The sequence below is a fragment of the Aplysia californica genome, unplaced genomic scaffold, assembly GCF_000002075.1.
Source record: "Aplysia californica isolate F4 #8 unplaced genomic scaffold, AplCal3.0 scaffold01698, whole genome shotgun sequence".
In the NCBI taxonomy this organism is placed as follows: Eukaryota; Metazoa; Mollusca; class Gastropoda; order Aplysiida; family Aplysiidae; genus Aplysia; species Aplysia californica.
Genome location: NW_004798968.1, coordinates 1,998 through 2,588, shown reverse-complemented (window position 1 = coordinate 2,588; position 591 = coordinate 1,998). Strand labels below are relative to the sequence as shown.

The window sequence follows — 591 nt, the reverse complement described above, 5'->3', positions numbered from 1 at the left end:
CTGATCCACCCGTATAGATCTCTGGGTCCTCTTGCTTGGAATGCTCCTCAATTAACTGTCGTATATAAGTGGGGTTAGTATGAAGATGTACAAAATATAAAAGAACCAACCAAAAAAAACAAACAACATAACAATCACAAAATAGAATACTTTTTGTACCAAAACAGTGATTGTTATCTCCTTCTCTTTTCAGACTTGCAAGCCTCTATTGGGTTGCTGATCTCAATTCTGCTGCTTCACATGACAAACCAGATCATTGGTGTCTGATGACCAGGACAAGAAACTCCCCTAGTGTTGATATTATCGAGATATGTTACATACAGTAGCTTTGTCAATGAAACTAGTAAATCGATGTGTACATTCTTGTATTTCAGCTGCTCATTTAAAAGATACAGGTATAATCTTATTGGTGATGGATACTGTGTAGTTTTTTTCTTAATTTCATCAAACTAAAATCAATTGCTAATGTCAGTGATAATTATGATAACATGTACTTAAACACTTAAGATGGGATGCATTCAGGTAGGAGTGAATTCTGCATCTCTGTTGTCTAGTCCATCAGAAGAATAAGTGACTGTGGATTTTGTGAGT

At 35.4% G+C, this 591-nt stretch overlaps 1 protein-coding gene across 1 annotated transcript in view; it reads left to right on the top strand.

The window, feature by feature from the left end:
* The window catches only part of LOC118479064 (cell wall protein DAN4-like), a 1,418-nt gene extending 1,151 nt beyond the window's left edge, over positions 1–267 (top strand). The window contains exon 2 of the mRNA XM_035973682.1: positions 194–267. Coding sequence (XP_035829575.1) covers positions 194–267 — 74 coding nt within the window. The remainder of the gene's footprint in view (positions 1–193) is intronic.
* The last annotated feature ends 324 nt before the right edge of the window (positions 268–591 follow it).